We start from the raw sequence: 24662 nt of genomic DNA, 5'->3' as shown, positions 1-24662 counted from the left end.
ATATTGTTGATTTTTCCATTTTGGTCCAAATCTTTTGGATTTATTATTTTGTTTCCATTTTTTTTTGGAATTGCCATTTTTTGGTCACTTTAAAAGCTATACATATGTGATTTTTTCTTAATATCAAATACATATTGAATAAAAAAAACACTAAACTCTAAAATTAAAAAATGAAACCAAGAATAACTAACAAAATGTGTAAAATTGTGTCTTTAAATGTAAGAAATGGCCAATCTAAAATATTTAAGGTAAAATAGTAAATTTTCATAAATATCACTAAAAATGGACTTCTTCCGAATTGTTTCATGTTATATAGATATGATATTACTTTACAAATATAACTAACACTTCATGTTTTAACCTTTTTGGCTTTGAATGTCATTCTGGGAACAATTCCGTAAGATATTGCCATCTACAATTTTTCTTATGGTGTTCACAATTTGAAAAGCAAATAATTTTGTTTGTAAATTTTCAATGATCTAATATAGTATTAATTATAAACAAGTTGAGCGGCTCCGCTAATAAACCGTTTGCAATAAAACTCTGCTAATACAATTTTTATCTTTTACAGCAAAAGATAAACAAACATATGTTGGATATTTGTTTTCTCTTATTGACTTTAAAACGCTTTGTTTCTTATATAAAAAAGAAAAAAGAAGAAGAGAAGATCTACATGATTCCAACATTAAAACCTCAGCTCTTGTTCTTCCCTGAAACTGGTTTTGATGTTAAAACATAGAATCAATCTCATCACTCAGTAGTTTACATCATTACTTCTTAGGATACTCTCTCGCCCCGAAAATTGTAGATCCTATTCTCACATTTGTGCTTCCCAGTTCAATCTGTAACTCCCAAAACCGTAAAGAAAACTCTTAACATTTTGAGCAGACCTCAGAATTTTTAACTCGAATCAACAATCACAACAACTTACAGCTAGTTCAAAGTCACCAGACATCCCCATAGATAGCTCACATTGCTCCTCCGGTATTCCAAGCTCCTTGCACACTTCACTTCTGCATTTCGCAAGCAACTACACTAATAATAAGAAACGAAAGTGAGCTCCTTTTAGCGTTACCAAACATTATACAAGTTTCAAACCAAATTATATAACCTTGAAATTCTCTGGGGTTGAAGTGTAATCAGCCATCCCTATTGTCATCAAACCAGAAAACTCAAGATTCGAGCAAGCTTCCTTCACGTGTTTCGCTAGTCCTACGCATCCTGAGGGTTCCACGCCGAACTTAGCTGGAAGTGTCAGTTAAGATATCATTAAGAAACGTGAAAGTGGGAAAACATTTGAGATGGATGTTGAAGAAGAAATTCCATATTTCCAGATTCTTACACTCTTCGCCACTAGTATTCACTTGGACCAAGACCTTCAAGGGCTTTCTACCGATATTTCCAACCACACGATCAAGCATATTTGCTATCTAAGAAGCAAATGTAATTAAACAAAATCAGTGATTGTAACACATATATTCCTCAAGTTAGTATGGTTTGAACTTATCAAACTCTCAAAGCATCTTTACTATCATCACATCCATCCACGAACCCAAGAGTTTTCCATCCCACTACCCACAAACGTTCAATGAAATACTATTTGATAGATTCAACTATCCAAAGATGATGATGCTTATGTCATCTAACACCTCGAAGAGCTCTAGAACATTTACAAACCAAATGACAAACCCTTATCTTTCAATATACAAAGAGAGAATGTTTACCTTTTCATCATCAACACTTTCCACCATCACAAGGTTAGGAACTCCAGCTGATCAACCAAATCAAAGAATTAAGAATAGAACATATCAAAGAAATTAAAAAAAAAGACTCGGTATCACACTCGACAGAGAGAGATTAAGTAATAAAAGAAGACTTTGAAAAATCAATTTACATAGCAAAGGCTTCACTTTGTTGCTCTGCAAATTCCCAATGAAATGCCACTCTATATCATCTGGAAGCTGCGTATATCAATCTAAATTTAGACTCTTTCAATCCAAAAGTTTCAATTTTTAGGGATTCGTAGAAATCTTAGCAAGCAGAGAACCTGAGGTGACTTCTCAATGATCTCTTGCACATAATTCTCTCCAAAAGACCTATGTCCAGCGTCGTAGACTTGGCGAATCAGAGAAACTGGTTTCGTCTTGCTCACCGCTACGACCCGTATCTGATCCGACACACGACCCGCTTTCTCCGCCGCCTGGTTTACCCGCTGAACCACCGATCTCAAAGCCGCCACGCCATCAATCGCCGCCGCTGACATAGTAGAATCCGCCACGTGTTCTTTGTTAATCGAACAATCACTTCTGGTCACCGCTTTGTGGGAGAGAGAGAAAGAGGACTCTGAAACGCTGCGTTTCGATATCAATTTAAAAAACAAATAACAAAACTTATTAAAAATTTAAAATACGCTGCGTTTCGAACCCGGAGCAATAGAACACAATAATGTAAATAGTGTACAAATTAAACATTTTAGATTTTGAATCTGATTTTGTCGAAAACTGGAGCCTACTACCAGATTTAAAAATCTCATTCACTCATGTGAGTAATTATCAAAATAATTTAAGAAAAAATTGAGTAATTGGGACTAACCAGAGGATAGCTAAAAGTAGTAAAACATATATTTAGATGCATAGTTTGCTCAAAAAAAAAATTAAAAATAAAAAAATATTTAGATGCATAGATCAACTTGGGTTTGAAAATTGAAATGACTACTTTATTTTGAAGGACCTGCATTATATTATTGTGGATTATGCTTTTGGTTGTTTGCAAATTTGTTATAGAAAAAGAAAAAAAATCAACTAAAAAATCCATTGCAAGGAATTGAACCTGGGATTGATACATGTGGATGTGGTGACATTTTTAGCACAAAATTATACTATTTGGAATTGAACTAGTTTATCCATCCAAGACCAAGAGTCAACCCCTTCGTCCTCGAGTGCTCTTATACCAGCTATTCTTTGAATAAATTACAGCTATTGTGAGATATTTATCTAATATCAGATATTGTGAATAGATAACTGTCATGAGAGATTTGGAATAGAAATCACAATCACATTAGAGCAATGAAACTAGTGGTTCGTGAGAACGATAAGGGTAAATTGTTGAAAACTGAACACACATCGTTGTATTCATTTTGTCCTTATAATTTAAATCTTGTGGGACATTTACCACTAGTTAATTTCAACCATGAGTCTTTCATATATTTCTATATTCTAAGTCTGAATTTTAATGAGTACATGGTTGAAGTTGTTCTCTAAATCTTTCATGCTTTTAAATCCGACGTACATTTAACAATCCACATGTCTCTCCACTTAAAAACTCCGTCACTTTGTTATCAACAATCATTCGAATTTCATTAAGGATTTTAACCAGTGTCACAGTCCGAACTTTAAATTGCAGCAATGTCCTTGAAGGGACTTTTTGTACTTGTTTAAAATACGCAAATATATTAGGGTCCCAAATATATTATTATTCATTGAATTTAACCCACCAAGCCAAGTGTCTACGCCTACTCGAGTGCTTTCATAACTGAATTTAGTCAAGTTTGAACAAATACTTATGTACCGTGTATTACGGAAAGTCTTGTATTGTACATTTGTACTCGTACCTTTTTCTCACCTATATATTTTTCTTAGCTCTAAATTTATTATTTGCTTCATCCATATGATTGATACTATAAAACTAGTTGAATTATAAAATATGAACGCTTCAAAAAATTGTCAATGTCTAACCTTTTGACAAAAAAGAATGCAAGTTTCGTAAACTTAGCACATAAAGGCTAAAAGTGTGTACAACAAAAAGACTTGGATTAATTCGGATAGTGGAGTTCCATATGGATAAACACTGTTAAAAAATATCTTCCTAAATCTCTATATAGTATATACTATATACACTACTTCGTTAAAAGATTAGAATTTAATTGATTGTTTGTAATCGAATTAACAATAACAAGAGTAGTTTTTTATAAAAAAATATCTTATCATAAAACGTATTACGTTACATATATAATTAAATCGTTTATAATTATGTCTTTACTTATCTGTAACTAACTTTGTCGATATTAAAAAAGAAAAAGAAAAAAGCTTTGTCAATATTAACTATTTTCAAGCATTCATTACCGGATTATGGAACTTTCAGGACTATAATACTTATTGGTACTCTACAAATATTAGTAGATAAATCCTTTGAGCTTTTTGAACTAACTGATCGAATTGTCAGGATCAAGAAGTGAAAAAATCACTAACGGACGCGATCGAGACGTTACAATACTAGTTGGAATAACTTTTTTTAGCTAAAAGATTTATTTTTATTTTTATTTTGTCTCTAGATATTATCAAACTTGAATATCTCATGCTGTTATTCTTTGCAAAATATCTAGATATTTCCCCTTCACTTATTTAAAGAATTTTATTTCCTTATTTCCAAAATATCGTTGATACTAAATCACAATAACAAATATATGGAGCTAAACAATATTTATTGCCAAATGATAAAACGAATTTCATGTGTTCCACTCTTGTTCTGCCTAATTTAGAAATTTATTGATTTTTTTCTACGCGAGCCTAACTCGTTTTACTCTTCTGAAATCTAAACTCTTCGAATTTAATTGACCACTCCACTAAAAGAGTCTTAAAAAGTCAAATATTTTTCTTATTACGACCTAATTTTTAAAAAACTTCTTCGTTGACCTATGCATCATTCTCTCGTCTATAAATAACATTCACGTCGTTCGTTACTCTTCATCTAAAAATATTCATACACATACAAAACAAACGCAAATACATCCCAATCTAAACATTTTGTTTTTCAGTTTCTCTCCTTTGATTTCTTAAAAGAAGATCACAACAAGAAGAATCATGAATACATTCAAGATATCCTATTTCATTATGGTGCTCATAATGGTCTTAGCCATTGCTATAACATTTAGCGAATCGCCAACGGTTGAGGCGAAACATCAACACAAATATGGTAGGGGGATAGCCGCTTCAGCAAGGAACAAAGGTAGGAAACCTATAGGTGCAACAATGACATGTGACAAAAGCTCCAAAGTATGTCGTCTCAAAGGCAGTCCAGGTCGTAATTGTTGTCGTAAGAGGTGTGTCGATTTGAGGACCAACAAATTGAATTGCGGAAGATGTGGAAAAAGCTGTCAATACTCGGAGATTTGTTGCAACGGATATTGTGTAAACCCAATGTTTGATAGGAGACATTGTGGAGGTTGCTTTAAGAAGTGCAAGAAAGGGAGATCGTGTGCCTATGGGATGTGCGGCTATGCTTAAAGAAACAATGTGGTATAAAAGTCATTATAAAATAAGTTTAATTTATTGGTTTAAATTGGATTATATTTATATTACTTACACTTCGAAATTAAAAGATTATATAGCTAGCTTACATAACGGTCGAGTACTTGTTATTAAAGATAGAAAGGTCTTGTAAAAGTTTGTCATCATTATTATATTGTTAAATTTTGTTTATACGCCCATGTCTCATGTAACAATCCCATGTATTATTATTGAATAAAGTTTGAATTTATTAGTTATAGTTACAGTTTTTTTAATTAATTTATAAAATATGTAATACAGAACTGAGTTCAATAGTCCTAGCACAAAACACTCTATATTTCTTATTTCTACCTAGAAATCTATTTACGGTATTTAAAGTTTTATTATTTCCTATAAAAATCCAACATTATCCTAATCCCATTTACACTCTAATTTTAATATCAACATAAAAGTGAAAATGATCAAGGAGATGTACGGATTTGACAGAAGTTGACTTTAGTGCATATATAGAAAGAAAAGTGATGATAATGACATTTGTTAATTGCCGTCTCAAATAGTATTTTATATAGTTTTCTTAAATATTATTACTCGTTTCAGTCTCGTATTAAAATAAAAGCGCAATATATTATAATTTATAAACAAGTTGAAGTATTTACCGATAAAATAAATCTGATAATTGGCACCATGTTGTATGCGCAGGCCGATACCATGCATGTCAAAATGCAGTGTCTTTGTGTACCAAACTCACGAATCACAGACTAGTCACTATGTTATATAAAAAAAAAAAAGGAAAGGACTAAATTTTTCTCTAAACAAGTACAAATTATATAATCCAAAATTATTAAACAAGTACAAAATTAAATTCCAAAGTCAAAACAATCCATCGTCATCTCAATCTCGTGCAACCACGTCTATCGATAACAAAGAGCATTGATCAAAGAAGTGTTGCGGGAACAATGAATTCAAATGATAATATAGTTTCATATATCATTAGTCAGCGCCATCCGTGTGTCCCACCTTCTCATCTTTCACAGATATACATAAAATTGGATACTTAATTGCAAATTTATAATGGATATATAAGTCTATAGATACTGATATGTATATTCTCTAGCATATATTTGTGTCGTGTATATATATTTGCACACACACAGTTCAATTCAAGACTCACATCTTCAAGCAAATGGCTTCTCTTTTCTTAACACTTTCACTTCTCTTTGCAGCTTTCTCTTCTTTTATTGTAGAGGCGGCTTACGGTAATGGTTATACAATTCCCAAACTATTACTAAATCCTATCGATTCTTGCTGGCGAAGAAACCCTAGTTGGGCGTTTAACCGTCGTTCTCTAGCCGATTGCGCGGTAGGGTTTGGGAAATCAGCGGTTGGGGGGAAATACGGGTCGATCTACGTGGTTACAAACCCATCAGACGACCCTGAAAACCCTAGACCAGGAACTCTTAGACACGCCGTGATCCAATCTAAACCACTATGGATCACATTCGCACGTGACATGGTCATAGTGTTGCGAAACGAACTCATCATGAACAGCTACAAGACGATCGATGGAAGAGGGGCAAAAGTGGAAATTGCCTATGGACCATGCATAACGATCCAACATGTGAGCCATGTCATTATACATGGGATAAGTATCCATGATTGTAAACCGGGTAAGTCGGGTCGGGTTCGGAGCAGCCCGACTCATGTTGGCAGCCGGAAAGGATCGGATGGTGACGCAATAGCCATTTTTGATTCTTCACATATTTGGATTGATCATTGTTACTTTTCTCGGTGTCAAGATGGTTTGATCGATGTACTTCATGCTTCGACGGCCGTCACTATTTCTAATAACTACTTCACTCAGCATGATAAAGTAAGTTTATATTTAACATAAATTGTTAACTATTTTTAATAATCTTTTGAATATATGTGATGATAATTTGGTATGTTATTATGAAGGTGATGTTACTCGGACACAATGACAATAATGTGGAAGATAAGAACATGAGAGTTACAATTGCATTCAACCATTTTGGACCGGGTCTTATTGAGAGAATGCCTAGGTGAGTACATACATAGATATTGTTAATTAGTTTAATTGAACTAGATTAGAAAATACTGACATGGATATGTGATTGGTGACGTGGCAGAGTGCGAAGAGGGTATGCGCATGTAGCAAACAATAGGTACGAGAAGTGGCAAATGTATGCGATCGGAGGAAGTGCTGATCCAACCATCTTTAGTGAAGGCAACTACTTCGTTGCTTCTGATGACCCTAGCAAAAAACAGGTCTCTTCATTTAAAAGAATTATAATTTTAAATATCATTACAATATCACACATCAAAAATACAATGAAATCTTACATGCATATATTTAGGTGACAAAAAGAATAGATAGTGGATATGATTGGAGGAGATGGAAATGGAGAACGTCCAAAGACGTTTTCAAGAATGGAGCTTACTTCGTGCCGTCTGGCTACGGAACCGTAACGCCGTTGTACGGAAGAGCAGAGTGGTTTCCGGTGTCTCACGGCTCTCTCGTCCCTTCTCTTACTTCGTCCGCCGGTCCTCTCCATTGCTATTCCGGCAGAATTTGCTAACTAATTATTCACATATATATAGACTGTGATTTTATATAATGTTTCATAAAAGTAACGTATTGTTAATTTTTGTTTCTTTCATTTGAAACGACGAGGTGGAATTCCTGTTTCTGAGGTGTGTTTTGTGAATTCTTCGGTACCCGGGACGGAATTCAAATTATCTTGGAGGATTTATATACTTTATGGTTTTCTTTCTAGATTTTTTTTGTAAAGACTTGTATAATTATAAAGATGTGAAGTTGACCATGTGAAGAGTATAGTATTTTGGAGAACTTTGCCTTCTTATGAAAAACGGTACAGTCCAATATACTCCATTATGCTTGCAAAAGTTTTCTTGCTTGATGCTTACCAAAAGATTTACTATCCGACCAAAACGAAAAATTACTATACCAAAAATACAAAAATCTTTATCCCAACTTTGTAGTCTACACAAGATCAAAGATAAAAGGAAAATTAAAAAAAAAAAGACAAAAAAAAAAAAGAACGAAACAGAAGAAAAAGGAATTGTGAGTGTGGGACCGACCATGCTTTTGTCTTCTTAAAGTTATGATTTCATTGGAGCTTTTAGAAAATTCTGTTTTCGTTGCTTTGCACTCCACAAGTGACCGGAGCTTTGGCTCTCACTTTCCTCAAGTACCAATACACTCCACCCGCAACGCCAATCGCTCCGGCCGCTGAAACTGCCGTCACTGTTCCTGTATATAGCGACAAATTTTCCGGTTCAAATCAGGTCACAGCTTACAAGTATAACGTCATATAGTAATTATAGTAAACTTGCTTAATTACCTGCCATAGCTCCAACGCGTTTATGCTTTACGAGGCTTGGATCTGCAAAATATATCAAAATGATTGAATATACGTATTACGGTATTAGTATTGTATAATTCAAAATCACATACTTTTTCTAATCTAAGAAGATTTCATCATAATATACTGTCTAGTAGTTACATATTTTTCAATATATATAAATTGTAGTTAAGTACGTAGAACGAAAAAATATGAAGAAAAAGATTTTACCTTTGCAATAAGTAGTGACGTTGCCTTGTTTGCAAAGGCACAAGAAATCCCGAGTCCTCGTATTAAACCCACAAACTCCACTACCTTTCGTCGTTTCTTGGCAAAGAAGGCACTTCATAGTCACTGGAAATTCGAAATCAACCCTAATCCCGTACTCTGGAAACTGATCATACGGTGCATTCTCCACACCTGTACTCCTCCAATACACGCTTGTATATGTCGCGCAGTTCTGCAGCATGAGCCTAAGAGACTGAGTGGCTTTCGGGTAATACGAGCAACAAGAAACCCTAGATCCCAAAGCAGAGCCGCATTCGGGCAAATGCCTGCATAAATAGCTTGAACTATCGCAGGACGAGTCACATCTATCTGGAAACCTCTCGCAGAAGAGCGGTTTTGGCTCGACTATTACTTTCTCGGTGTTGCAGTTGAAGAACAAGTAGTCGTTTTGAGGGGAGACAGTGAAGTGTGTGCTTGAATCGATGCTAAATGATCTAGTTGGTCGAAAATTGTCTCGATCTTGACAATTCCACATAAATGGATCGGAGACAAGAAGGTGAGGATCAGAGTAGCTTATGGATTTAACAGGGTATTTACCAGATGGTGTTCTAAGTTCGAGCTTGGTGTTGTTGTCAGAGCAAATGAGCATGTGTCTGTAATAAGGGCTACCACAACCGTCGTCGATGGAAAAAGGGTAATTTATCGGAATGTTGCCGCAAGAAGATCTGCAGAGATTTGATTGGGATGATGTTGTTGATGATTGAAGAAGGATGGCCATAAGAAGGAAGAAGAAGATAAAGTAAGAGTGAAGTGGAGACATTGTTCAAAATAAGGGTTTTGATTTGATTATTGGGTATTATGTCTTAGTTATGACTTATGAGATTACAATTTGGTCGTGTGAAGTGTTGAAGAAGCTTGGAATGTCTTGTTAAGGAGTTTAAGAATCAATTTTTTCATGTGCTTGTTAATTACTTACTTTAGGTTTCTGTTTTTTTTTTTTTTTTTTTTTTTAATAAGTCTTTTTTCTTTTTAGGATAAATTATTCGAAGATGACTATGGTTTTGTTTCTAAAAGGTTATTGCTCTGTTTATTGATTGCGACTATAATATAAAGAAAGAATTTTATATTGGAACAAAATTACAACCCTATAATTTATAAACTTGAACAAAACAGTGAAGCAAAACGATAATATATAAATATAAGAAACACGTTAATCTGTAATGCACCTGCGTATCTTACCAAACCGAAGAAGCAGTAGATCGAAACCAACATTGATCTCTCTATGGTTCTTTTTGATAAAATGTTCACCGGTTTTTCCGGTTCAATGGGTCGTGAAGTCGAGAACAACGCGCCCAAAGAGACTAAACCGGTTCAGACCGAGTAAGATTCGTCTAAATTGATTTTTGTTTATTGGTTTGCATCTTTTGTCTGATGACTGATGAGTTGTGAACTTTTGTAATCGAAGTGAATAAAAAGCCAGACTTGTGGTTTTAATCGTGTGTTGTATTTGACTATTTTCAGATTCTTTGAAATATTTACATACTTGATATTTACAACAAATTTTGTTATTTAACATTTTATCTAAAACCATATTTGTCGCAAAAAAAATAAATAAAATCGAACCTTATAAATACACAGAGTAATTTTAGTCTATAAAATATGCATTTTGATTTTTTCTGAAATTCGAGGTTTACAAAAAAAAAAAAAAAAAAAAATCTGAAATTCGTTTAGAGGTTGTGAAAAAATCTTTGGAAGATTTTGTGATAGAAGGCAATCGAAGAAAATATATCCATTTAATTTTTTTTTATTGATTTTTTAACTTAGAAAATTTACTAAATTTCTACATGTCAATATTCTACTGAAATATAATAAGTGGTTTGTTTTCAATATATATCGCCAAATTTGAATAAGCTTGATATCACCGGAATTAGTGATCAACAACTCCAAGATGGAGGATCGTGCCACGAAGGTAATTTAACTTTGTACAAATTTTCTTGAACATTATACTATTGATTGATCGATTTTTTCTTTTGTAACTTTCAGTTGGCGAATTTGAAGAAGTTGACATTGGAGAATCAAAAACTTATTGAAGAAACATTTACACTAACCCGGAAGAATCAAACTTCACTTGAGCTTAACACTGAATTACAGGTAACAGTAATCAGTTAGGCGCAAAGTAGATTAATAGGCTAACTTACCAATATTTAATTTGTATATATAGTTCAAATAATTTGTGAATTTAAGTTTCCTGATCTTATGTAACTATTCGATTTTTCCAGTTGGCGAAATTACAAGCGGAGAATCAAAAGCTTAGTGAAGAAGTGCTTACACTAACGAAGAAGAATAACATTTTACTTGAGATGCAATCCGAATTATATAAAAAGGTTATCATATCACGCATAACGTAGATGATTTTTTTTTATTTTTTTTGGTAATGAAACTAACTAGTTAATGTATCTGTGTTAGAGTATAGTTAGACCTTTTTTTTGTTTTTGTTTTCGTTTTTGGTATACTATAGTCAGGCCCGGCTCACTCATCGGTAAGACCCGGTGCCATACAAAAAAAAATCCTATCTTTAATAAAAAATTTATATATATATATATATTTACAAAAAGTTATATTTCATAAATTATTTTGTATTTTATAGCTATTTGGACATGTTATTTTTGTTTATTAATTTTGGGCCTCAATATTACCTTTTAAAATAAAATTTTGGGACCTTTACATATAGATATTTTATAAAATTTCAGCATAATTAAATAATTAAATAATAGAAAAACTATGAATTTGGACCTTAAATTTGTTGGACCCGGTGCAAATGCACCACTTGCACATGCCAATAATCGGCCCTGACTATAGTTAGAGACTTAGACATTAGTGAATTTAAGTATTTTTTGTTTTACCTACTATTAGGCAATTGATGTTAACAAGCTCGAAAAAGGTTCAGAAAGTGTAATCGGAATAAAGAAAATCAATCCTTTTAGGCTATTAGGCTTTTAGGCTTTTAGGCTTTGCGGATGTAAGCATGTTGTTGTAACTAATGGAAGTACTCGCGAAAGAGGAGGCGAGTATATAGAAACATCGAATAATTTCAATGAGTGTGCTAAAAAAACTTAATACGTGTTTTGGAAAATAGATTCTATATCTATAGAATCAATTACCGGATTGGGCTTTTTTCCCACAAAAATTACCAATTTCGGACTCTTTATCCGGTCTTATGTATTTAGGTATTTTTCTGATGGCCAAATTACAATTTTGTCCTTCATTAGACGAAAACGTTGCAGAGTTGTGGTTGTGGCGGAGACTTCAGCTTCTCTTCTCACCATCTCTCGCCTTCGGAACTCTGTCTCCTCCGGTCGATTCTCATTGCTTCTTTCACGTGTTCTGAGCATCTCGATTTGCCAAAATTAGTGGATGAAGAGAAAGAACGGCGCATAGCAATTAACAGAAGAACGAAAAAAGGATTCCATGGCTTTGTATCTCCGCAGTCCTCTGCTCCTATAGACCGCCGCAGCTTCTCATGGTGGTGATGAGATCAGAAGAAATTTTTTGTTTAGATTTAAAGATAAAATTGGAAGTTTTGATTGAAACCCTTGGGTTTAGTAGATACTCCTAGGGTTTAGTTTTCTTAATTCAAACGAACCTAATTGAATCAATTGAATACATTGAACTCATTGGAGATGGCATTAGCGGCGGATAAATTTGTGTTTCGGATCGGAGATGGTCCTGGTGGCGGATCGGAGATGGTGTTCGGCGGTGGACATGGTGAGAACGAATAATTATGGCTAGGAAAGCAAGGGTTGTGGTTGGAGCCCTTGGGTTTAGTAGACAAGATTAGGATTTAGTTTCCATTATACAAAATACAATTCATTGAATCCATTGAATTGAATTCGTCGATGGTGTTAGTCGGAAGAGGAAGCAAGAAACAGACAGAGAAGAATTCAGGGGTAAATGGATAATTGCATCTAATCAAAAAATGCTTAAAAATGAAGCCCAGGCAAAAAGTTCTTTATCTGAAATTTTTGGCCCAACAAATGCCCAATTCAGTAATAATCCCATATCTATATGATAATGATAATGTAAACAATTTGGATTAAGTACGTTTGTCAAAAAACTAGCTTTCTCTCCCAGGCATTATTCCCGAGACACTTCAAGAACCCTTTTCCTCCAGCGCCGGTGTAGCTATGGCTCGCCGGCGTCGGATGTTGTCGTCTCTTTGCTGCTCTACTCCTCTCCCGAAGAATCCAATCTGGTTTCGTCTCAAGCTTTTCGTCCTTTCACTCCGTTCCCTTCCATCTTTCATCCCTCCGTTGCGTCTCGTCGTTTGCAGATCGAGCAGCTTCTCCTCTTCTTTGAAGATCCTTGGCTCACCGGTTCGACGTGCTCCACCTCCCTTTGGAAGAACCGCTAGCTACTTCGCTGGCGGTAAGCGACTCAACCGGGTTTTGCCGGTGGTTGTTGTTTCCTCGACCTCCCTTCATGGAGAGCTTTGCCTTCTCCCGTTCTCCATGTTCGATTTCATTTCCGACTCCGTCATCCGCCGCCGCCGCATGTCATCCTCCTCGCTCGGATTAGGTCAGATCCCTTCATTACAATTTCGGTGGAAGGGTTTCAACTGGGCTTGGCCCATCTTTAGGCCTCTTGGAGTTTGTTGTGGCCCATTAAGTTTGTTGGGCTGCAAGTTTGTTTTGTTATGCAAACATATTTTTTTGGCCTGCCTTATTGCCGTACACTTTTCACCACATGTGACCACCACCAAATCGATTTTCCCCCGTCTCACCCTTTGTCACCACGTCGCCATCTCCGACTTCTTCACTCAGCGGGTCACCGGATACTTCTCCGGGTTTTCTCCTCCGCCTACACCGGATACTTCTCCGGTTGGTCCAGTTTGCTTCTGGTTCAAAACCACCTTTGTTGGTTCGGATTTCGCCCAAATTCGGCGAAGATTGATCACCGGATACTTCTCCGGCGTTTCTCTGCCTACGTCTATGGCAGATCCAGGTTGTTCCCAACCTAGAACCACAGTTGTTGGTTTGTATCTCAACGGCTCTTCAGTTTGGTGCATTGTCACCTCTTTCCTGACAGCCAAGTTTAGGATTGATTTAGTTGCCCTAGTGGCAGTTTCAATCACGCGCAATATCGCACTGTATATGTGTTGTGTTGTCCAAGGTGTCATCTCTCTTCTTCGCTCTAGTGTTATCAAGGTTCAAGGACTCCGCGATGACGATTATTGCTTAGGGTTTATGATTGCTTTGATCTATCTCTCTATCTGCTTTTCTTTTATGTATTGCTTCGCTTCTGGTTCTGGGAGTTTAATTGCTTTGGCTCCTCCCTTTGTAACATTTCCCTCTTTTGAGGATGATTAGCTATGATATAAAATTTGGGTGCACAAAAAAAAAACAATTTGGATTAAAATTGGGCTTCCTATATGCCCAATATAAACATTACACTGGTCATTATCCATATAAGGCGAGCTCTTCAACTGACACCGTTCAATTGAAGTCATCTAAATCCAACGGTTCAGAATCTAAAAGAGCATGTAGTCTACTCTAAGTTGGTAAACACATGATTATTCGCTAATTATAAAACTTGATATGTTACGCTTTCCTATCCATCCGTCAACGATGAAATCCAGTCGTTCATTACAGAGAGATCCAGCGGCTGAAAACGAAAGATTAGCCTACACGAAATCTCTCCTTTTTTTTCTTTTGACGGGATTATACAGTGGGCCCCACCTGTAATTGTCATTTATGAGACAGCGCGGTTAATTTAGCATTATCTCTCCTCACAGTGATCTCTTTCTTCCCAAATAAATGTAAACTATCTCTCGTCTCGTTTTCTTCAACAATCCTCATTTCTCTGAGAATCTGGTGCTTAGCTTTTGGTGAGCTCTCTCTCTCTCTCTCTCTCTCTCTTATGAAACTCAACGATTTCTCAATTGCTTGTCGTCGATTCTCTTAGATTTGTCCTTAATACTCGTAGATTTGTTCATAAATCGTTTTCTGAGCAGTTAGGTATGGGTTTTTGTTGCCGAATTTCGATTTTGAATCTGGGTGATACTATTTTTGAATGATGTGATGAGTAGATTCGCTTATATTTTGTTCTTTTCCGTGATTTGTGTATTGTTTGTGGCTAATTTTGGTTATACTTGTCGTTGTGTTATCATCGGTGGTATAATTTTTCTGGGGTTTTAGGTTAGTTTGATTATGTAATCGGACTGTTTTACTTAAAGATTTATCGATTGTAGTTGTGATCATGTTTCGTTGATTACGAAGAAAAGAAGTTTTATGCTCTTATTGTTGTCGCTTGATCGATTTTCACGATTTTCAGTGTCTTGGTGCATGTGAATTTTGATGCAATTGAGATTGTTTCCTTTTTTATTTACCTGTCTGATTGAACAAATCTTTCCATTTACTCCTTGTTGAAATGGTTTAAGGTTCTTAGGGGGTTTTGTTGGTATCAGGGTATTTGCTTTCTGATTTCGTCAAAAAGATGTTGACTTCAAGGTTTTATCGCTTTATCTAGCAAAATAAGTCTTAATCATTTGCAAAGTCAAGAGAGTTTTTACTTTGTTTATTTCTTCCACGTTTGTACTTCGTGGCTGATTGAGAGAGACTAAGTAAACTAATAAATTGTACAATTTTGTTGCGTGTATTATTTTCCTTCGTTATCTGTTTGAGGAGGACTGAGTAAGCCTATTTTTAGTCACTTAGACCTTTTACAAATTTATTTCATGTTTCAGCATTCAATATGGACTGTCTGATATTAATATATGTATATTGGTTGACTTGTATGGGTCTTGTAGGTCATCTGCTTTTTCAGCTTGATTGTCGCTTGATTCTAACTTCCTTTGTTTTATGTTTATGGTGTCAATGAATAGGTAAAATGAAGATTTACTCTACAACGGTTGCTTTTTCACTCATTGTTTCATTCCTACTGTTTTTCTCTGCCTTTTCTGAGCGCAATGACGGGACCTTCAGAGTTGGCCTCAAAAAACTCAAGTTGGATTCCAAAAACCGGCTTGCAGCACGCGTCGAATCCAAGCAAGATAAGCCCCTGAGAGCTTACAGCCTTGGAAATTCTGAAGATGCTGATGTTGTCGTGCTTAAGAATTATCTGGATGCTCAGTACTACGGTGAGATCGCTATTGGTACTCCACCTCAGAAGTTCACTGTGGTTTTTGACACTGGGAGCTCTAACCTCTGGGTGCCATCATCAAAATGCTATTTCTCGGTAAGCAACATCTGGACTATAATTGCTGCTGTGGTTGAGATACTTTTGAGAATAAAACTAATTGTGATCTGTCCCTTATGTAGCTTGCATGTCTCTTGCATCCCAAATACAAGTCTTCTCGTTCAAGCACATATGAGAAGAATGGTTTGTTCTCTCTTTATTTTAAACTTTCTGCATTTGGTAGATACTTTACAGTTCCCTCAATGTAGCCTCTAGAATTCATGTTAATGTGCAGAGAATCTTTGTCACCATTGTTCAAAGATGCAAACATCAATGCTGATATGATCTGTGAAGTTATAACTAACTAGCTCGTTTTTGGTGCAGGAAAATCTGCCGCAATTCATTATGGCACTGGTGCAATTGCTGGTTTTTTCAGTAATGATGCCGTCACAGTTGGCGATTTAGTTGTCAAGGATCAGGTAAACTATCTATCCTACCCTACTCAGCACTCTTACGACGCATTTGTGCTACATCATTGACCTTCCTTCTTAAAATTTGTCTATCTCATCAGGAATTTATCGAGGCAACCAAGGAGCCTGGTATAACATTTGTTGTAGCTAAGTTTGATGGTATCCTTGGTCTTGGATTCCAAGAGATCTCTGTTGGAAATGCCACTCCTGTTTGGTATGCCTGCACTTTCTTCTCTTGATTGGGTTGAGTTTTTTACATTATTGTAGTGTTAATGCCAAGGTGTCTTGTTTTTTACAGGTACAACATGCTCAAGCAAGGCCTTATCAAGGAGCCAGTTTTTTCATTTTGGTTTAACCGTAATGCAGATGAAGAAGAAGGTGGTGAACTTGTATTTGGAGGTGTTGATCCAAATCATTTCAAGGGCAAACATACATATGTTCCTGTGACACAAAAAGGCTACTGGCAGGTTTGTTATACATCACTTTTTTGTCTGGGTTCCTCATAAAGTTTTCTAGTGACGATCTAACTCAAGCTATATATTTTTGTAATAGTTTGATATGGGTGATGTTCTTATTGGCGGTGCACCCACTGGTATGTGTAACATTGATTTTTGCCTCATTCAAATTCAAAAAGGTTTTGCTATTCATGTTACTGGTGACAACTGGTTCTAAAGTTTGAGTTACTGTTATACAGGGTTCTGTGAAAGTGGCTGTTCTGCGATAGCAGATTCTGGTACATCTTTGCTTGCAGGTCCAACGGTAAGCAAGAATTGAAGTGACTTTAGCTTTATAGAGTTATGATTTGTTAAATAGTATATGCAGTAATACTTCTATTTTTGTTTTTTTTTTTTTCCTGTGTAGACTATTATCACCATGATAAACCATGCTATTGGAGCAGCTGGAGTTGTTAGCCAGCAGTGCAAGACTGTCGTGGATCAATACGGGCAGACCATTTTAGATTTACTTTTGTCTGAGGTTAGTGTGCTTAATATTGGACTAGCTAATAAAATATGTTTGACAAATCAAATGTTGTGCAAATTATTTTGACTTATCATTCACCCCCTTGCGCGTTGCAGACCCAACCAAAGAAAATCTGCTCGCAGATTGGTCTGTGTACTTTTGATGGTACCCGAGGTGTCAGGTAAAGTTCCAGTGGTCTCATTAATGGTATATAGAAGTTATAATCTGTAGACATTGCAATTAAGTTAAGATCTTCATTTTGGAATGCCTGTTTTTTTCCCGTGTGATCTGCTCATATTTAGTATGAATTTTTTTAAAATTGTCTAGTATGGGCATTGAGTCGGTGGTGGACAAGGAAAACTCCAAATTGTCTAATGGTGTTGGAGATGCTGCGTGCTCTGCATGTGAGATGGCAGTTGTGTGGATCCAGAGCCAGTTGAGGCAGAACATGACTCAAGAACGCATATTGAACTACGTCAACGAGGTAACCAATAAGTTGTTATTTCAAGTTTTTTGTGAAACAATAGTTATTGTTGTCCTGATTACTGATTAGTAATCGCTGCTTCTGTGGGTTTTCTTAACAGCTATGTGAACGCCTTCCCAGCCCAATGGGAGAGTCTGCAGTTGACTGTGCTCAACTCTCAACGATGCCCACTGTTTCACTCACCATTGGAGGCAAAGTATTTGATCTTGCTCCAGAAGAGGTATTGATATTGAACTATTTAAGACAAGACTCATATCATGTAATGAATATTATCCCCATCTACTAATCTGTTGGTGCTGGTATGATGTGAGCAGTATGTTCTGAAAGTTGGTGAGGGACCTGTGGCACAGTGCATCAGTGGCTTTATTGCTCTCGATGTTGCTCCACCTCGTGGACCTCTCTGGTAAACCTTTGACTCTATTACTCTGCAGCACAATTTCTTCTTTCTTTCTTTTTCTAACCATAAGCACGGTGGTAAAAATGTGACAGGATCTTGGGAGATGTGTTCATGGGCAAATACCACACCGTGTTCGACTTCGGTAACGAACAGGTCGGATTTGCAGAGGCAGCGTAAACACGGTCAGGTTGGTTTCGCGTATGGTTTTAGTATGAACAATCTGTGTCTCAAGTGTTGTTTGTATGTTTTCTGGAGTTGAAGACTTTGAGTCGTAGTAGAAATGGTGGCACAGCTACTTTTATCCTTTTATGGTTTCCTAACGAAAAAAAGGCCTTTGTAGTTTTGAAGGCATTGGCTTTGTAAATACCTTCTGGCTCTGCTAAGTAAGTTCGATGGTGAAACTTTAATAAACAAGCTTGCCTCCCCTGTTCATGCTTCTTAACTCTGTCTTACGTATCAAATGGTTCGGTAAAAACGTCTTTCGCCAAAACATACGTTGTAACTTCAATAACTTTTAAGGCACATTGATAAAATGAGAATGGCTTTATGTCTTACTTTGATGGACCTAAAAATCCTGCATGTAGGTTGCACATGCATTTAGGCTGTATAGACCTTAATGTTCTAGACCCAATTTTCTGAAACCTTAATATGTCAAGACCAAGGCGAATTCCCCAACCCCAACATGAAGCTTGCATCCTTTGGTGAATTTCTGAATTATCTGCTTGAACAGGTCTGAAATTATGAGAAATTGTAATGACAATCCACTTTGCAGCGACAGTATATGTATACGGAAGGAAATAAGAACCAATTCGAGTAGTTTTTTTTGTTGCAAAATGGACCAGTTACAACGAGTTACAGTTTCCTATAGTAGAAGAATTGATAATTTCTACTTTAGCTAAACACTTAAACAAGAAGCAAACCTATACTTGTTTTGTATTCTCTGTTCTTTCCCAATCATCTTCCATGTTAACAAGATGTGATAACACCAAACCACACGCTCCTGATATCAAACTCGAAACAAACCTATTCAGACGGCAGAATCGCAAAGAAGTTTAAAGTGTTGGAGTAGGGTCTCTCAAGTATTCTTTTTGCTGCTTGAACGCGAAAGTTTAGAATCCACAGCGTGCAATTGGTCTCGCAGAACCTGGTTTTCCTCAAGCAACCGGTTAAACTCAATAAGGAACCCTTCAGATTGCTTCTGTAGAGCAACCGCACTGGTTCTCTCGGTACGAATTTCTTTAGATCTTGCCTCAAGCTCAGAGTCCAGCTGCTCTTGCCTTTTCCGAAGCGACGTAATTTCTTCCATCAAGTTTTTAACTTCATCTAAACCTCTGGCCTTTACACCTTCCAACAATGCTCCTTCCTTCTTTATAACTTCCATGTTCTTCCTTCTTATGCGTAGTTCTCTCATGTAATGATGCAGCCTGTCTATCATTAGCCCAAGGAAAAGAAATCCACCTGGAAGAAAAACTCACACAACTAAGGTTTACCAAAGCAGAAGAGAAACTTCCAAGGAACAAAAGAAACCAAACTCAAACTTGAAAAGCCGATTTCAAATAACAAAACCCTTGACTATATGGAACCTTCCACAGCCAAATTGATTGAACTAGGTTGAATCAGAGAAGCAAAAGCAGTGATAAATCGAAAATTCAAGAGCTAAGCCATCACACTAGCAACTTCAAATACAACTATCAACCTATTAGATCCAGAAGAATGATCACAAACATTCAAGAGATTGCAACCTCACAAGTTTCTAAAACAATCTATAGATCTCCGATTATGTCACTAGAAACAGTATTACTAAAACAAAATTGGTAAAACCTGAGAGAGAGAGGAAGAGCGAAATCAGATCCAAGGAGCTTACCCATAAGAGTCGATTCAAGGAGATGCTTAGCCATAATAACCTCATCTGTAGGGTTCACTACACCGTCTTCGATCCAACGCTTCTGGATCGCCATCATATTATACACGCTCGTCACCAGAAGCACAATAACCGTCGCTGAAACCGTCTGAATCACCACCGGTCCACGACCACGCTTCGAACGATCCAAGCTCATGATCAAGAGCTTCCTCATCGGCGTCTTAAAGGAAAGCGCCATTATCACAACAACCTCGAAGAGAACAACCGCGAACAGTAATTGCTGCATCTTCTCTGATCTCAGAAGCGATAATGTGATCGTCTTCGAGAAATCAAAATTCAACAGCGATTTGAACAACTTTCCCCGTCGGAAAATACTAAGAAGGAAAGTTGAAGTCGTGAGGAAATTAATAAAAGCTGTCAATAACATTTGCTTTTAAAGTTTTATATATTTATCTAAATAGTCCCTGAGGTTTGAGATGAGTTAAAAAATGGCTCGATATTAACTAATGTGTTAATCGTAACCCACCCTCAGAAATCAAAAACCTGAAATGTCACAAGCTCTCTGGAGATAGATTTTACCGAGGAAGATGATGAAGTGGTCGATCGTTAAGAGAATCCCCGTCTATGGAGGTTCCTTCACTTCTATGGTATGGATACCAAAAAGCACCAACTCTTTCTCGTTATCTTCTCTGATTTGTGGCTCCTCATTGAGTTTTTTTTATCAACATTTGATTCGATGAAGATACGAAATTTCGAACCATTGTTGCTCTTCCGAGTCTGATCATTTGTAGTTTTGGAGCTTTCACGATTTAGCTTGTGTTTGATTACGAAGTTTTCTGATTATATGTGTGAGTTTATCTTTCGATGGATGAATTCGATTCACATTGTTCATAGTTGAATGTGGAAGTTGATGATTGATGGTGATTCATTGTTGTATGGAAAATTGATTCTTTGGTTTTTTGTATATATTGGCATTGCAGAAACATATGATGTTAGCTCCAGCTGATTTGAGCTGGAGCTGCTCGTTCTCTGGTATGCACTCTTTGATAAACACAGGAGAAGAAGATGATGAAGAACTCTTGAAGAAGATAGTTAACCATAGTGAAAGTGGTTCGAAGATCATCAGCAAAGTCGATTATACGAATCTTGTTGAGAAGTATACAAGAGATGGAAATCTATCTGCCGCTAATGAGTTGTGGCAGTCCTTACAAGACAAGAACATATGCTTGCCTATTTCGGTTTTCAAGAACCTACTTGCAGGAGCGGGTGAGAAGAACGATATGAAGCTTTCTTGCAGAATTTTCAGAGAGCTCTTGATCTCGCCGGTTAAGGAACCATTGAGTTCAGATTGTTATCTCAACCTTGCTAGAGCATTCATTAATACCAATGATTGCACGCATTTGACGAGTCTTGTTAAAGAAATATCGGAGTCTTCACTTCCGTATAGGTTAATAGTAATGAACAGAATCATCCTTGCATTTGCTGAAACGAGACAGATTGATAAGGTTCTTATGATACTTAAGCAGATGAAAGAGTGGGAATGTAAACCAGATGTGATCACATACAACTCGGTTTTGGATATCTTGGGACGAGCTGGCCTCGTGAATGAGATGTTGGGGGTATTGTCAACGATGAAGGAAGATTGCGATGTATCCGTAAACATCATTACATACAACACGGTGTTAAACGGGATGAGGAAAGCTTGTAGATTCGATATGTGTTTGGTGATATACAATGAAATGGTTCTGCGTGGAATTGAACCGGATTTGCTAAGTTATACAGCAGTGATAGACAGTTTGGGTCGATCTGGGAACACAAAGGAATCGTTGAGGCTTTTCGACGAGATGAAACAGAGACAGATTCGACCATCGGTTTATGTCTACCGTGCTTTAATCGATTGTCTGAAGAAGTCAGGAGATTTTCAGGGGGCATTGCAGCTTTCAGATGAGTTGAAGAACACTTCCTCATTAGATTTGGCTGGTCCACAAGATTTCAAGAGACACTTGAGGTCACATAGACGATAGAATAGCCTGTTTAGACTGTTTAGATTCTGTTAGAAATGTGTATGAATGCAAACACAATCCGGTTTGATTCAATTGTGGTTCTAATTCAATTTAAAGAAGCCTGAGAAAATGACAATGAAGGTTTGAAGAGTATAAGGGATGATAATATAACCAGTCTCATAAAGTTTGCATACTACAGAAGTACAAAATGTGTCAAAGTTTCTCTTTGAAAGAAAGAAGATATTTTGGGTGCCAGAATCTGAGACTTGAGCCGGCGGTCGCTGAGGTCGATATATGTCTGGCAAACGAAAATAGCCTCTTAGGTTTCTTTTTTTTTTTACCATAGCTTGGTCTTGACCCAGAAAAGGAGGAAGACTACACCGAAGACAATTGCGACTGGTGCCCATTTCCGGATCAAAGCCTGTTTAACCAAATTCAATGTTTCAGAACCACATGCAAACTATCTTATAACCGTGTATCGATACTGCGTTGTGTAATATAAGGTAATATGCAATCAAACTCACCTGACGGTTCAAATCTTTAGCCTTATCAGCATATATACGAGATTCAGATGTTAACCGGCTCGACATCTCGCTCACCTCTGCATTAAGAAAAACAAGAACAGGAGTACATGATAAGCATATTGCTCAGCTGATTATAACAAACGCAAAACTAGTGTCCTATTTCTCCGTTTCCTAAAAGCTTAATCCATTATCATAGGAAAAGTACTGGATGGGACTTACGGTCCAGCTTTTCACCAACACCTAAGACTTCTTGCACATTCCGCGTCATTATTTGATGAACCTCATAGAGTTCATCATTCAACTTGGCAATATTTCGTTGTGTACGAGTGTCTTGGTACAGTTTCTTGGTTTTCTGTATGAATGTATCTACAAAAAACGTAAAGGGGAAAAAAGAGTGAATCCAGGAAGGTATGTTTCCAAGATACTGAATACAGAAGAAAATCTACACTACCCATACCAAATTTAATAAAGGCATAAGGCCGAGCAGCTGTTTCAATGTTAGGTCCATTGACACGTTCAAATTCATTCTTGAGATCTTCCAGGTATTGGAAAGCGAGTTTCTTTGGGTAAGAGCGGTCACACATTGTCAAGTAGCAAACACGTCCTTCGATGATGTAACTGGAGTTTTCTGGTTAAGGAAGCATAGATTTTTGGTTCTTTCTTTCACCTTAGTTTCAAGTTAAAAGCATAGAAATGTGAAAAAAGAAGATTTCAAACATAATGCAAGAGGATTGAAACGTGTCATAAGCCAGACACTGGTGCAAATCTACGAGGCTGTCAAAAGTTCTAATGAGGTGAATTACCTACCAAATTTCTTTAAAGCGGGACTATGTCTATAAATCAACAAACTTTTGCAAGCAGAAAATGAACTAATAAGGAACAAAGAAAAAGTAGATATTAAGGATACTGGAAAACATAGGGGCCAGTTTCAACCGACATTCTTGAAGCCTCATTTTGACCTCTGGAAAGATTCTTGAACAAAGCTTTGACCTGTTGCTTATACATATCTGAATCTGGTAAGTCGCGTCCATCATCGAGCCCCTCTGCTAGAGGCAACCCGTCAGTAACACGAGCTATCAATGTCATTTTCACCATCTTTGCCTTAAATCTTCTCCAATAATAAATTCACTGCAATAATCACAATTTTCAAAACAAGACTATGAATCCTGCAACTCACTAAAATCACAAAAACCAATCTTTATTATCAAGACAGAACATGTAAGGCAAGTAATTGAACTACAGATGCCTAAAACTTAGGTTCTGTAAGAACACACAATAGTCAAAGAAGATGAATTATTTTGATATTTCAACAATGAGAGTTCGAAATAGCTTTATCCCTATTTGCAATTCAGATATTGAACATGACGAACTATTCAAACGTGAGATTCAAATTTAGCAGAGAACATCAACCTCAAACAAAATTCTATCATCAAAAGCTTCCGTTTTCTACATTGTGACAATTCACCACCAAGATTTATCACCATCAAATCCAGAGTTTAAAACGAATTTCCGCATAATCCACATTCATAATCATAATCTACGGAAAAAATCAAAGATCTGATATCAAACGGAAAATTGATCCAAGAGCTACACACCAAGGTAATTATTTTCAGATTACTCAAAGTTCCGATCCCAAACGGAAGCAAATCTCAGAAAAATCGCAAAATTGAGCAAAAATCTCCAAGCTATATAGATGTATAACGTAAAATTAGACTTGAGCATAGATTTAGACAAACCTGAAACGAGCTTTAAAATTGGTTCTTCTCGATTCAAAGATCTGAGAACCAGAGGAAGACGATGATCCAAGGAAAGAGAAGTAATTTTTTTTTTTAATTAAAGGGTTTATCAATCAAAGAGGGATAAATTAATATTTATTGATTTTCTTTTCTTTTTT

The 24662-nt window shown here is 36.4% G+C and overlaps 8 protein-coding genes across 9 annotated transcripts; 4 read left to right on the top strand and 4 right to left on the bottom strand.

Annotated features, from left to right (window-relative positions):
* Positions 1-514: 514 nt before the first annotated feature.
* LOC9328727 (proline synthase co-transcribed bacterial homolog protein) lies at positions 515-2338 on the bottom strand. 2 transcript variants are annotated; one of them, XM_021014140.1, is made up of 7 exons: positions 2048-2338; positions 1895-1961; positions 1725-1771; positions 1343-1430; positions 1112-1245; positions 932-1035; positions 515-842 (listed from the first exon to the last, which is right to left on the bottom strand). In XM_021014140.1, the coding sequence occupies exons 1-6, from the start codon at positions 2261-2263 to the stop codon at positions 934-936; spliced, it is 654 nt and encodes a 217-aa protein (XP_020869799.1). In that variant the 5' UTR covers positions 2264-2338; the 3' UTR covers positions 515-842; positions 932-933. The 2 variants fall into 2 exon arrangements, with proteins under 2 accessions (XP_020869799.1, XP_020869798.1); XM_021014139.1 differs by having other exon boundaries at positions 932-1030; positions 2048-2337.
* A 2356-nt stretch (positions 2339-4694) lies between these two features.
* Positions 4695-5542, top strand: LOC9328726 (stigma-specific STIG1-like protein 3). The gene has a single exon (XM_021014141.1). The coding sequence runs from the start codon at positions 4860-4862 to the stop codon at positions 5280-5282; it is 423 nt and encodes a 140-aa protein (XP_020869800.1). The 5' UTR covers positions 4695-4859; the 3' UTR covers positions 5283-5542.
* Positions 5543-6443: 901 nt separating this feature from the next.
* LOC9325968 (putative pectate lyase 2) lies at positions 6444-8127 on the top strand. Its single transcript, XM_002892617.2, has 4 exons — positions 6444-7155; positions 7242-7345; positions 7433-7571; positions 7661-8127. Exons 1-4 carry the CDS (start codon positions 6469-6471, stop codon positions 7880-7882), a joined length of 1152 nt encoding a protein of 383 aa, XP_002892663.1. The 5' UTR covers positions 6444-6468; the 3' UTR covers positions 7883-8127.
* A 111-nt stretch (positions 8128-8238) lies between these two features.
* LOC9328725 (wall-associated receptor kinase 5) lies at positions 8239-10250 on the bottom strand. Its single transcript, XM_021014138.1, has 3 exons — positions 8900-10250; positions 8669-8710; positions 8239-8577 (listed from the first exon to the last, which is right to left on the bottom strand). The coding sequence occupies exons 1-3, from the start codon at positions 9714-9716 to the stop codon at positions 8447-8449; spliced, it is 990 nt and encodes a 329-aa protein (XP_020869797.1). The 5' UTR covers positions 9717-10250; the 3' UTR covers positions 8239-8446.
* A 4420-nt stretch (positions 10251-14670) lies between these two features.
* Positions 14671-18817, top strand: LOC9325967 (aspartic proteinase A1). Its single transcript, XM_021011313.1, has 14 exons — positions 14671-14780; positions 15777-16129; positions 16213-16273; positions 16454-16548; positions 16641-16753; positions 16838-17006; positions 17092-17131; positions 17234-17298; positions 17401-17514; positions 17616-17680; positions 17827-17983; positions 18084-18203; positions 18298-18386; positions 18473-18817. Exons 2-14 carry the CDS (start codon positions 15782-15784, stop codon positions 18555-18557), a joined length of 1521 nt encoding a protein of 506 aa, XP_020866972.1. The 5' UTR covers positions 14671-14780; positions 15777-15781; the 3' UTR covers positions 18558-18817.
* A 357-nt stretch (positions 18818-19174) lies between these two features.
* Positions 19175-20679, bottom strand: LOC9328723. Its single transcript, XM_002889856.2, has 2 exons — positions 20245-20679; positions 19175-19838 (listed from the first exon to the last, which is right to left on the bottom strand). The coding sequence occupies exons 1-2, from the start codon at positions 20666-20668 to the stop codon at positions 19456-19458; spliced, it is 807 nt and encodes a 268-aa protein (XP_002889902.2). The 5' UTR covers positions 20669-20679; the 3' UTR covers positions 19175-19455.
* Positions 20680-20745: 66 nt separating this feature from the next.
* Positions 20746-22410, top strand: LOC9325966 (pentatricopeptide repeat-containing protein At1g11900). The gene is made up of 2 exons (XM_002892614.2): positions 20746-20888; positions 21222-22410. The coding sequence occupies exons 1-2, from the start codon at positions 20829-20831 to the stop codon at positions 22263-22265; spliced, it is 1104 nt and encodes a 367-aa protein (XP_002892660.1). The 5' UTR covers positions 20746-20828; the 3' UTR covers positions 22266-22410.
* On the bottom strand, positions 22328-24628 carry LOC9328722 (25.3 kDa vesicle transport protein). Its single transcript, XM_002889855.2, has 6 exons — positions 24505-24628; positions 23676-23896; positions 23226-23386; positions 22988-23134; positions 22769-22845; positions 22328-22665 (listed from the first exon to the last, which is right to left on the bottom strand). Exons 2-6 carry the CDS (start codon positions 23861-23863, stop codon positions 22582-22584), a joined length of 657 nt encoding a protein of 218 aa, XP_002889901.1. The 5' UTR covers positions 23864-23896; positions 24505-24628; the 3' UTR covers positions 22328-22581.
* Positions 24629-24662: the final 34 nt, after the last annotated feature.

The sequence above is a fragment of the Arabidopsis lyrata genome (genome assembly GCF_000004255.2).
Source record: "Arabidopsis lyrata subsp. lyrata unplaced genomic scaffold ARALYscaffold_1, whole genome shotgun sequence".
Lineage (NCBI taxonomy): Eukaryota > Viridiplantae > Streptophyta > Magnoliopsida > Brassicales > Brassicaceae > Arabidopsis > Arabidopsis lyrata.
This window is presented reverse-complemented; position numbering and strand designations above follow the sequence as displayed.